Genomic DNA, 12,147 nt, shown 5'->3' on the forward strand with positions numbered 1-12,147 from the left:
CTGACAGGCACTTGGAATTGTAGGTATTAATGTGACTCGGTTCCACATAAATATTGTGAAAATAGCAGATCTACATGCTCGTTGCGAGGCGTTGTGAGCATGTAGATCGGCTATTTTCACAATGTTCGCCTCTTGCTTAGGCTACTTAATATTTGACAGTTTGGCCAGTTTGGCATTAAAACGGTCTTCAAAGTCCTTAAACTGTCACTTTAGAAATGTGCAGATAGGCCTACCATGATGTATATGTGTTGGTTTGTTTACCATTGAGTGAGAAAAAAACAATGACATTAAATAATCATCTGGGCTGGGGACCCCACAAAATAATTTGGGGACCCCACTTGGTGTCCCGATCCCAAGTTTGAGAACCACTGTGCTAAAGGAGGACTCCCTGCCTGTCAGGGTTCTCCATGAGTGTGATCCCCACTCTTTTCTTTTCTTTGTTTTATTTTGACAACCCATTTGTCCCCATCTGGTCTTAGTGGGGGTCATTGACTCAAATACTGCCTAACCCTTGGTAAATGTGTAAGGGCAGCTGCATGTTTGCTCTCTCTGTGTTGTAATCAGTCCCCGTACCTCCGTTATGTCCTGGACTGGAGTTTCCAGAGGTGCCTGTTATTGATCAACCAGTTAACTCACCACAAAGATCAAAACTGAGCAAATGTAGTATCTCTCACCCCAGATCCAAGGCAACATTCTAATGTGATTAAATACGAATTCAAAATGATGCCTTCTACGCACTTTAGGTGATAATGTTGACAATGTCAGGCCAGATATGAATAACTCTAACTGTTTCTCTGTATGCAGTGGTCAGACGCATTATGTTTTTTACCTCAGGTACATCAAAATACAGACGCAGGTTTAGCACTTATTTATACAATGTGCAGTGAATGTGAACATGAGAGCTTGAGCCTGCTTTCTACTTGAAGAAAATAACAAAATGTCAGCCTTTTACAACAAAGTATAAAGTATGCTGTATTAGGCTTTAGGACACAAAGGTTTCAGGATTGTATACAGTAGTAGGCAGATGAAAACAATCTATAACGATTCATTCAGTGAACCTTAATAGATTTAATTTTTAAAGTATCCTTTGAAGCCCCGCGTGGACTGTAGTGTTGACCAGGTCAAATGTTATCTTATTTGAGGAAGAGCCAGAAAATCAGCCACCCTGTTAAATGTGGTGTTTAACCCTACAGTGACCAAGACACGATCATTTCAAACAAGGTGAAACCTCATAAAATGTGATGCCTAGTACCACAGTGCGTCACAAACTCCAGCTCTTACTGTAATACAGTAAAAAATAAATACACTTTTAAACCAGACTTTCCCAATTTTGGAAGGCCAACAAATACAGAGTTTTCCCTTGTTGAGCAAATCCAAACCTTTGACTGTTAACTTAAACTCTGGGAATTTTTCCGAAGTGACCTCTTATGGTCCACTCCCGATTGGCTGTTCCCAGCTGTCTGTCAACTAAAGAGCTTTATAAAACAGAGAGGGAAGACCAAACAGGCATCATTCGGCTGTAAATCTCTGTCGCTCTCGTCTTCTTCATCATTATCTTCCTCCTCTTGACATGCATCATCAGGTCCTAGGGTGGAGGCTGCTGTGGCTGCTGTGTGCCACGGCAGCATGTGTGTCTGGGATCAGGCGAGAGTACTTCATCCGAATAGAGGAGGTGCAATGGAACTACGCTCCGTCTGCCATGAACCTCATCCATAACCGCACGCTGCCACAGGATGAGTATGTGACACACACGCACATGCACACACAATGCACGCACGCACACTCGCACGCACACACACACACACACACACACACACGCACGCACACGCACACACACACACACACACACACACACACACACACACACACACACACACAGTTTACAGTTTACAGTTTACAGTTTACAGTTTAGGCATTTAGCAGACGCTTTTAATCCAAAGCGACTTACAATAAGCAGATACAACATCGCAATAATAAACAAGATAATAGGTCAGTACATTAACAGCAATATAACAATGTAAATGGATATCTATCTAGAGAAAAACACAATATAATCAAGTTCTAAAGAAACCTAACAAACAAATGCTTCATGTATGGTCATTGATTTTACTGTAGTGCTAAGGGTTTAGGTGGAGTCTGAAAAGGTGAGTTTTCAGTCCACGGCGAAAGGTAGCGAGTGAGTCCGTTGTTCTAAGTGCGACAGGGAGTTTATTCCACAACTTGGGAGCCAAGAGGGCAAACTGTCTCGGACGAGTGGATTTTTGCCCTGGAGTTTTTAGCGAGACACACACACACACCGTCATGTAAAGCAGAGGTTCTCAACCTGTGGGTCGGGACCCCCAGGGGGGGTCCCCAAATTATTTTGGGGGGGTCCCCAGATGATTAACAGCTATAGTCAACTTTTTCATTGTAGGGCCGACACTTTGTTTACATCTTAGTCTATAGACTAGAATGTAAACAAAGTGTCGGTCTGACAACGGCCAAAATGATTATTTTATCATTATTTTACGCTTTTTGTGGTCATTTTTTAATAGAAACACATATGTGAAGCTTATTGTTTTATAAAATATTTTCGAAAGGTTATTTTTATTTTAGCATCCGTTTTTCAAGAAAAAGTTGACTATAGCTCCTTTAATGTGAAACATTGTTTTCTCACTCAACAGTAAACGAACCAACATGAAGTTTAAGTGTATAGAGGGTACAGTAGATGCACATTTCTAAAGTGACAATTTAAGGACTTTTTAATACCACTAAAATGACAAATTAAACATTGGTCAAATTGTCAAAGGCAGAAATTGTGAAAATAGCAGATCTACATGCTCACAACGCCTCGCAACGCAAGGCGTTGTGAGCATGTAGATCTGCTATTTTCACAATAGAACCTTGTTATACAAACTCAACTCTTAGTGCTCGTCAGGGTGGGGGGTCCCCAGTTACAATATGATTATTTTGGGGGTCACGGCCTGAAAAGGTTGAGAACCACTGATGTAAAGGGCATCACCCACACAGAGGAGCTATACATAGGCTACTGTGTGTAGACTGTACATAGTGACATTCAATCATTTAATACCAATGCAAAATAACAAAATACTGTTGTGTTTAATTACTTTTATTCAACAATGAACTGTCACACGCACAGCCGTCAGTTGAATGTCTATAGCCTATGTTTAATTTTACGGCAACCACATGTATCTAAATATTGTACTTAATACAGACTGTCAATGGTACAGTTATGCTATAGGCCTATATAATGAATAAATCAGCTGAATTTCTTCTTGGTGTCTGTTTATAGTCAACCTACTTATTTACAAAAGCACAATGTTGTCAACAGAAATTCAGTGTGCCGTTATCGAGAATCTATATCTTTTAAGTTAGTTTAAAAGATACAAATGTTTTGTATACAAAAGATACAAAAAACTATTATTTATTTTCAGCAAATCATTGTTTCAACTGACAATATTGGGCAGCATTTCGTCACTTTAAATCATTTTCAATGCTAAATACAAAATGAACAGTTTTTAACATACAGTATAGCAGGTGTCTTCAACATTTTCAGGCCAAGGACCCCTTAGCTGAGAGAGAGATGAAGCAGGGACCCCCAGATTCCACATAGTTTCATCGTTTGACAGCGAAATCATCAGTGTATTTTGGATTCATGTCAATTTTGTTATCAGATATGTAACCACTTGAACCTTCAATACTTCCAACCAACAAGGATTTATTTCCAGAGGGCCATACTGTCTTTGAGAAAGTGAGTGAAGGGCCACACATTGTACAATTGAATTGAAACTTGAAACAAGCTGATTATGTTTAAAACTGCATGGATTTGGTAGACCTGCCAGACAATACTTTACAAAAAGGCCTTTTGTGTGTACTCTGAAGTTACACTGAATAGATTACTTACATAAAACGATCCACTTCGATACCGTATAAACTATTAAATGAGCCTAAACATGTATACAGTATCTTATTTTATCTGATAAGTTGAAGCCAACAGATTGGAGCATGTTATTCAACAACAATGGCCAATTATTTACATGAATGAATGAATGTTTCGAACATTAAACTAATAATAATTGCGACCGAAGGTCGCAGTATACCATGACAAATGTCGCAGCTTGTCTGTCTGGCTTCCGTCCGTCAGTCAGTCAGTCAGTAGACATTTGTACAGTATATTGGTTCCCTCGTCACTGTGACATCACAGGTGACATCACAGGTGACATCACCTATGTAAAAGTATATATATATATATATATATATATATATATATATATGGGTATCCCTTTTATGCCCATGCGAAAAGCGACCTCGCCCTCGCGCCATCTGTCTTTGGCCATCTGTCTTGGCCATATATGGATTCTGTTAGTGTCGTTCTCCTAACAGGGCATCATCTGGGATACAAGCCCTTTTATGCCCATATATGGAGATCCCTGCTCTGAGTATTTAACATCACTGTGATGTCACCTGTGATGTCACAGTGATGTGTCAGGGGATCCACAGTGTCAGACGTTACCTGTCCGTCCGGCATCCGGACAACTGGACAGACACGGACAAGATGTGACGGTAAACTGCGACCTACGGTCGCAATAACAATAATAATGCATTAAAAACATTTAAAAAACTAAAAACAAAAGCAATACTCAAAATAATAATAATCATAATTTCAACAAATAACTGTTTGAAAAGGAGTAGGAATGAAGCCTATGCTTATCTGGTCCTACCTCCTATCCCTATCTTTACCGTTTCAGAAATCAAGTTAAATCAGTTCTAGGTCAAGAATGTGTTTTTTTTTTTACTAAAACTGAACAGTACTGTAACTGAACCATACTCTACTGTATTAGATAAGTCATCATATAGACAGTCTACTGTATCTCAACGACCTGCCTTACCTTACCCATCAAAAATGTCTAAAGTGGCTAAAAAAAAGAAAGTCAAAGCCGAATGCCAGGTTTTCAACAACAATTTGCTGCTCAGTAGCCTATAAGTCGGAGGTAAAGCCGTGTTTAGTTTACGGGGAGCACTGCCTTTTAGCCCGGCCCTCCACAATATTTTCTGTTGTTCATGTGGCCCTATGGAAAAAATAATTGCCCACCCCTGGTCTAACATAACATGTTCTCTCTCTCTCTCTCTCTCTCTCTCTCTCTCTCTCTCTCTGTCTCTGTCCCTCAATCTCCCCCCTCTCTCTCTCTGTCTCTGTCTCCCCCCCCCCCCCCCCCCCCCCTCTCTCTCTCTTTCTCTCCCCCTGTAGAGAGGCCTCTGTCTTCCTAGCCCGTGGTCCCCAGCGTATTGGCTCCCAGTACAAGAAGGCTGTGTACAAGCAGTACACTGACTCCTCCTACAGGACGGAGGTGGTAAAGCCAGAGTGGCTGGGCTACATGGGACCACTGCTGACCCTTGAGGAGGGAGATACACTGGTGGTCCATGTGAAGAACATAGCATCAAGACCCTACAGCGTCCACCCCCATGGACTCAACTACAGCAAGAGTAATGAAGGTATAGGATAGAATGATAACATAAGATATCGCTGTTGTCGGCCAGAAACCTCTTATATATATTCTAACCTTTTGTGTGTTTTTTTATCGTAAATGAACGCCCTACTTGATCATACTGCAGTGTCACACAAAAGCAGCAAAAGTAGCAGATCCACAAGCTCGTAGATCAGCTAATTCAGCTGAATCATGAAAAGTACCAGTTTTGGACATTTCCACCCGACAGTTCCATATTACTTTTTTGTTGATATTTTTTTTTTCTTTCTTTTCTTTTTTTAAACAATAATGTTTATTTGGTGTTTTTTTTTTGACGAACAAGACAACATTTACTTGACAATAAAAAAGACTGCTTACAGACAAGACATGAAGATAAAAAAAAGAAAAAAGAATACGACACCATACAAAAAACAAACAAAATACCTGACATTGACACAACACATAAAAATATTAAATAATTGTGATACAAAGAGCACATAACATTCACAGTAACTCCCAGAGTTCCATGCTTTTTTTATGCCATAGGCCTACTTCATCATACAAGTTTGTTGCACAAAAGTTGTGGAAATAACTAGATCAACAAAAAATTATTCCCGAGCGCTCACCGCTCCAAGAGATGGACCAAATGCGGAGAACAAATCTTGCATACAGCAATGTACTGTATGTGACAAATAGTAGGACTTTAGCCTTTAACCTTTACCTGTATGTGCGTGCCTTTCCTTCCTAGGAGCCAAGTATCCAGATGAGACGGGTCCAGACCAGAAGCGTGATGACGCTGTGGCCACCAACGGCTTGGTGACATACGAGTGGACCCTCCCTGAGTCCCACAGCTCCACTGCACAGGACAGCAACTGTCTGACCAAGTTCTACCACTCGCATGTGAACGCCCCGAAAGACATCGCCTCAGGACTCATCGGACCACTCATCACCTGTAAGAAAGGTAAAGCCTGGTCTGAACTTGGTTGTGTTGCCGGTGTCGTGTGCCGAAAATAGCCGATCTACAACATGTGGATCCTTTTTTCAACAATAATTCATACATTATTTCATACAATAATAAAACTGATGTACAGTATAATAAAGCTGTGAATCAAGTGTAAATGGTACAGAATAACGATGATGAATGAACGATGAACGATAATACACTTGGCCCTTAACTCAGCTGACAGACACACACATATTGTTAAGAATGATATACTGTACGAAGTTGACTACTCCTCTCCTCTCCAGGAACTCTGGATGTACATGGAGACAGCACGGGAGATTACCTGTATGCTCTGTTGTTCATGGTGTCAGATGAGAATTTAAGTTGGTACCTTGATGACAACATCAGGCAGTACATCACCACCCCCTCCCCAAACCTGAAAGAAAATGAGGACTTTGAGGAGAGCAACAAAATGCATAGTGAGTGTGTAACCGTGAGTGTGTAACCGAATGGTTACATTAGTTCTGAATTAAATTAACTGTTGATCTGGAGTAGAGATGGACCGATTGCAAAATTCTTGGCCGATACCGATCCACCGGTTTTATGAAGGTCTGACCTGCCAAAACCGATTTTTCCGATACCGATTTCTTTAGCTAAGAACTAGAAAATAGGGTTGCTCTAATACCCTTTTTTTCAGGCCAAGTAGGCCTACAAGACATACTTCCATTTGAGTACCAATAAGCTAGAAGAACACTAATGCCAAATCAATCACAATAGTACAATATCCAAAATCACAGACAATATCCAGTCTAATATGACCGTCTGGACTAGGCAGGAGGAAAGCAGGTGACGCATGCTTTTTTCCCTTCTTTTTGGAGACGACATTGACACAGGATTATGGAATATATCCTTACATTGCAAAGGTAATCGGCACCATCTGTATTCTGTAGGCTGCCACAAAGTAGACTGGCTGCTACTTGCTAATGTTTACTTTAGTCACAGGACCAGAGCATCATGCTGTGCAGTGCCATAGACACAATTGGCATAAAACCGGTATTTATGTCAGTGACCTGCCGGTCACCGATTCGGCCGGTTTGATATGATACCTGCCGATTTTTGATATTGGCCGATTCCGATGTCCATCCCTAATCTGGAGCCCTTCAGATAATCTTGTGTCTGTTTTGCAGGTATAAATGGGTTTCTGTACGGTAACCTTCCTGGACTGAGCATGTGTCAGGGCAACAAGATCCACTGGCATCTGATTGGCATGGGCAACGAGGTAACTGATGACATGAAAGAATGTTGCATTATATACCGTCAAATCCTCAGAGTTCATGTACTATGACGAGAGTGTAACCTAGGGGTGGGCGATATGGAAAAATACGATATCATGATATTTTTCCGAGTGGTATCACGATACACAATCTTATCACAATTCTTTTTCCTGTTGGTTTTTATGGTTATTTTTCAAGTTACTTAACAGTATCTACTGTACAAAAAACTGAAAGAAAAAAACAGTTAGATCAGTGGTCCAGGGACTCTCTTGGTTCCTTTTGGGAGGTCTAAATTGACCCTTACAAGTACCGTATGTAACTCTGACTGACAGTATACAAATGTAATCAAATGGACCCTAACAGGTCAATTTGGTTTAATTTGTATACTATCAGAGTTAATGGGAGACTGTGACATTTTAAAGTTTGAGAACTACTGATTTAGACCAAAATGTAGGTTTAAATATAGGTTTAAATTCAACAGGATTTGTTATAAGGCTCCCTCATTGTATCACAATACGATATCTCTGAAAAGGCTTATCGTGGAGACATTGTATCGTCTCCACAATATTTATTACCATATCGCCCACCACTAGTGTAACCAAATGGACCTATCTACTACACACTCACAAAGCATGAGCATGTACCGTAGTTCGTAGCCACTCAGGCTATTAATGCTTCAAAGATTCTCCAGTGGGCCCTGACCCAGACTGAACCACTGCTTTAGGCAAAGACTTACGGTAATGTTTCTAATGCGATTGGCAGGTGGACATACACTCGATCCACTTTCACGGTCAGATCTTGACCAACCTGAACCATCACACAGACACCGTCAGCCTTTTCCCCGCCTCCACCAGCACAGTAGAGATGGTGGCTGACAACCCTGGTCACTGGCTGCTGACGTGCACTGTGAACGACCACCTAACCGGTATGTACTGTATGCATGCAGTGCAGTCAGTCAGGGGCAGTGGTGGAAAAAGTACTACATTGTTTTACTTTACTTGCTATTAAAAGTATCAATCCTGCAATGTAGAAATTCCGGAATTCAAAATGTACTAAAGTACAAAAGTATTGGTATCAAAAGTGCCTAAAGTAAAAGTACTGATTATGCAGAATGTCCCATTTCAGAGGTTTTAAGATAAAATATGGATACAAATCTTGTAATGTATTGGATTATAATAACATAATTGATAATACCGGTAGTATTTTGTTATCTTCTCCAGCTGGCATGCAGGCTATATTTGAGATCAAGAAGTGTTTCCCTAACGTCCATAAGCCCCGTCCAAACGGTGAGACAAGACAGTACTTCATTGCTGCTGAGGAAGCGGTCTGGGACTACGCCCCTACTCTGCCTACGGACAGGTACACCTGCACAGACACTCTCATTCCTTATCTCCTTCCACTTATCTTTTCTTTTTTTAATATATCATCGCTGTTCCGACCAAAACATAACTCCATTTTCATTTTCGCAAGTTCTTTTTCATGAATCAGAGCTATTGAACACCTTTCACGTCTGTGTGTTGGTTACAAAAATATTGAACCAATGAAAAGAAGTAAAAAGGTCAAGACAGATAGACACTAAACACAAGAACATACATATGGAAATTAAACACAAACACACACACAGACATAATGACAAGGGAGGAGAGCAGCATAGTTATTCTTTGGTGTGTGTGTGTGTGTGTGTGTGTGTGTGTGTGTGTGTGTGTGTGTGTGTGTGTGTGTGTGTGTGTGTGTGTGTGTGTGTGTGTGTGTGTGTGTGTGTGTGTGTGTGTGTGTGTCTGTAGTGAAGCTGCTGAATTTGTAACCAGAGGCCGTAACCGTATTGGAAGTAAATATAAGAAGGTTCGCTACGTGGAATACCTGGACAACACCTTCACCACTAAGATGCTCCGCAGCCCAGAGGAACTGCACCTTGGAATTCTGGGTAATGTAGGCCATGCTAAGGTTGGCCTCATTTAAGTTGCAGCCCTCATTTAGATCCCTTTCCCCCATTTTGTTGGGCAAATGTATCCATGTACAACAATCTCTGTCTTTGTCTGTGTGTGCGTGTGCGTGTGCGTGTGTGTGTAGGTCCAGTGATCCGTGCAGAAGAGCAGGACACCATCAGGGTGGTGTTTATGAACAAGGCCAGTCGACCCTACAGCATGCAGCCACACGGTGTACAATACAGCATAGAGCAGGATGGAACCCTGTATCACAATGAACTAGAAGGTTAGTTTAGCACACACATGTACAACTCCACAACACACATGTTCAGACATTTAGGGTCCTATTTCCTTTTTTTTTGCTATTTTGAATTTTTTTTTTTAAATAGTTAAAAAAGCTGACCTACAATGTCACGATGTATAGGTCGGCTATTTGAAGTAGTTTAAAATGTTTTTTAGTAAGGAGTATAGTTCCAAATCTCATACCCATGACACACACACACATTTTCTCAAGTTAATTTCCTCACCTCTTCTTCTCTCTCTCTCTCTCTCTCTCTCTCTCTCTCTTTCTCTCTGTCTCTCTCTCTCCAGAAACCTACACCAATAAGAAACTGCGTGAGCTGAGGAGAGAACCAAGTGAGTCGAAAAATATTGTTTGTTTCATCTATTTAGAGCAAACACTAATTGCGACCGAAGGTCGCAGTTAAGTATGTAAACATGCACATCCTGTCAGTATGTCCATGAATCTGCGATTCCGTAACACCTCAATGTCTATAGCTGACCTCAATGACAGGACAGGACAGGACATAGGGATTTGCCTAGCTTGCCTATTCTTAAAAACGGCCCTGGCTGAACAATCTTACAATTTAGGTATTTGGCAAATTAAATAGTATAATAAAGTAGTTTGACTCACTCGCAGCAGCAAGTGTTGGTGTTAAACTTCTCTGGACAATATCCATTAGTGCCCTTGCTTTTTGATACGTACATCAACACAATAGGCTTCCTTGCACTGTGGGTGAACAGACTAATATCTAAATGCAATTTGCAACATTGTCTGTTTTTCCCAATGCAATTACATCATATTTCATTATGTTCAACAACTCAAAATGACTTAAGGTAATGAAATGCATTTTCATTCTATAAACACTTGGCCCATGATTACTGAGACACAGCAGTGTAGGGAAGAGACATCAGACTGGGACCATGTGCCATGTACTATTATAATCCTAGTTTTATAAATGAGGCCTCTGGTCTTGAATATTGAATATGGAGTCATAACTTGCAACTCCATATTCTGAATGTGGACTCTCAAAGACTTGAGAGTTCTTTGGTGTGTCGCATTAGTGTTGACAGTTTTCAGTTTTCACAAATACATAGTGAACAAAAGTGATTGATTAAAAAGTATAACATCTTTGTTCCAACCATCTAGGAGTGGTGACTCCTCCTCCGGCGTCTCTGGTCCGACCTGGCACCAAGCACACCTATGAGTGGGTGGTGCCAGTGGGCGCTGGGCCAGTGGAAGGGGAGCCCGACTGTCTGAGCTATCTCTACTACTCTGCAGTCGACGCGGTCAAGGACACCAACTCTGGACTGGTGGGACCTCTGCTAGTCTGTAGACCCAAAGCTTTGAATAAAGGAGTACAGGTGAGACAGAGAGGGAGAGAAAGAAAGAAAGTTGAGACTCTTGAGGGAGTAAAATCCATTCTTAACTTGATCCAGTTGTCCATACTTTCTCCGAAATGTTCGGTGAGTTGGACTTTACCACATGCAAATTTCCGAACTCTCATCTATACTATAATTTTGCGAATGTCTGAGTGAGTGTCTGTCTGAAACAGCGTTTCTCCTCAGTGGCTGGAGCAATTGATCTGAAATCGCATCACCATTAGCATATGAACACACCTGACATAACTGTGAAGCCCGTTTGTCACTTTCACAAATCATATGCTGTATATTAGCATTTTTATGGTGTATCTACTATCTATTCTGCATCTAGCATGAGGCACATCTATTCTGCATCTAGCATGAGGCAAAATGTTTAACCAGCTCTGTGTGTGTGTGTGTGTGTGTGTGTGTGTGTGTGCAGGCAGGCGGGTGTGTGTGCAGGCGGGTGGGCGGGCGGGCTGGGGGGGGGGGGGGGGGGGGACGGGACAGTATCTCTGTAGCCATTAAACGAAACGGGTTTCTTACATTGATGCTCCTACATCATGCAAGCACCAGTTAAAGTTACTTTCCATCCCTCATATACTGTGTGCACCCCATAACCCACACACTGCACATCATTTTGGAGCTCATATCTTTGAACGGGTAAGGGCTAGTTAGGTCTAATAATGCTTTTCAGAAGTTGCGAGTGACGTCATTTTGTAGTCGAAACGGACCTTTTGACCGAAAAGGGCGGTTTTGGTCAAAGTATGGACAGGCCTTAAGCACGAGGGAAGAATGTAAAGGTCTATGTGCATTTGTTAACCTCTCTGTCTCTCTCTCTCTCTCCCTCACCTCACCTCACCTCTCTCTCTCTCCCCCCCCCCCCCCCCTCCCTCTCT

The 12,147-nt window shown here is 41.5% G+C and overlaps 1 protein-coding gene across 1 annotated transcript in view; it reads left to right on the plus strand.

Moving 5' to 3' along the window:
- The first annotated feature begins 1,493 nt into the window (after positions 1-1,493).
- Positions 1,494-12,147, plus strand: part of LOC308286422 (coagulation factor VIII-like) — a 60,059-nt gene continuing 49,405 nt past the window's right edge. Inside the window, 11 exon segments of the mRNA XM_080727434.1 lie at positions 1,494-1,737; positions 5,249-5,493; positions 6,214-6,426; positions 6,714-6,887; positions 7,596-7,687; positions 8,445-8,607; positions 8,903-9,041; positions 9,467-9,606; positions 9,753-9,893; positions 10,199-10,243; positions 11,037-11,251. Coding sequence (XP_080583560.1) covers positions 1,571-1,737; positions 5,249-5,493; positions 6,214-6,426; positions 6,714-6,887; positions 7,596-7,687; positions 8,445-8,607; positions 8,903-9,041; positions 9,467-9,606; positions 9,753-9,893; positions 10,199-10,243; positions 11,037-11,251 — 1,734 coding nt within the window. The 5' untranslated portion in view covers positions 1,494-1,570.

The sequence above is a fragment of the Nannobrachium achirus genome (assembly GCF_963921795.1).
Source record: "Nannobrachium achirus genome assembly, chromosome: 1".
Lineage (NCBI taxonomy): Eukaryota > Metazoa > Chordata > Actinopteri > Myctophiformes > Myctophidae > Nannobrachium > Nannobrachium achirus.